At 48.5% G+C, this 662-nt stretch overlaps 1 protein-coding gene across 1 annotated transcript in view; it reads right to left on the reverse strand.

Annotated features, from left to right (window-relative positions):
• Positions 1 to 386: 386 nt before the first annotated feature.
• The window catches only part of LOC109519579 (oocyte zinc finger protein XlCOF19-like), a gene marked incomplete at its 3' end in the record, with an annotated part of 684 nt that continues 408 nt past the window's right edge, over positions 387 to 662 (reverse strand). The window contains exon 2 of the mRNA XM_019876210.1: positions 387 to 659. Coding sequence (XP_019731769.1) covers positions 387 to 659 — 273 coding nt within the window. The remainder of the gene's footprint in view (positions 660 to 662) is intronic.

Consider the following 662-nt stretch of genomic DNA (forward strand, 5'->3'; position numbering starts at 1 on the left):
AAAAAAAGCGCACCAAAATGCACAAACAAGTGCGAATAGTTGAGTTTTTCAGCGTAGAATTGGTGAGTTCATCCAGAGAATGTCAGAGACGCTTTTTAACTCAGTCAGTACTAGCCAATTCTGGACCAAGTCTGAAAAGACGTTTAAAAATGTCTTTGGAAGTGAATGAATTAAGACACACGTGAGCTGTTTGAAATTCTTGAGAAAAAAAAAAAAACATTGATAACGTCCTTTTTAACGCATTCACTGCCACTGACGACTATAGATGTCCAAGACTGATTTTTACCTGGGTTGGCAGCGAATGAGTTACAGTCCCGCAGAGCCTTTACTGCTTTTTTTTCTGCCCGATACACACGTGGCTATTAACTTGCGTCTTAAAGGTGAACCTTTTGTGACAGACGTCGCAGCTGAAGAGTCTCTCGCCGGTGTGCGTCCTCATGTGCATGGTGACGTACGCTTTGGTGGAGAAGCCTTTATTGCACACGGGGCAGGTGAAGGGTTTCTCCCCGGTGTGCGTCCTCATGTGCGTCCTGACGTCCCGCTGGCAGAAGAAGCAGCGGCCGCACACCTCGCAGCTGAAGGGTTTCTCCCCCGTGTGCGTCCTCATGTGCGTCTTCAGGTGCGCCTTGGTGAAGAAGCGTTTGGCGCAGACGGGGCAGCTG

This window comes from Hippocampus comes, unplaced genomic scaffold (assembly GCF_001891065.2).
Source record: "Hippocampus comes isolate QL1 unplaced genomic scaffold, H_comes_QL1_v1.1 scaffold2483, whole genome shotgun sequence".
Classification (NCBI taxonomy): domain Eukaryota; kingdom Metazoa; phylum Chordata; class Actinopteri; order Syngnathiformes; family Syngnathidae; genus Hippocampus; species Hippocampus comes.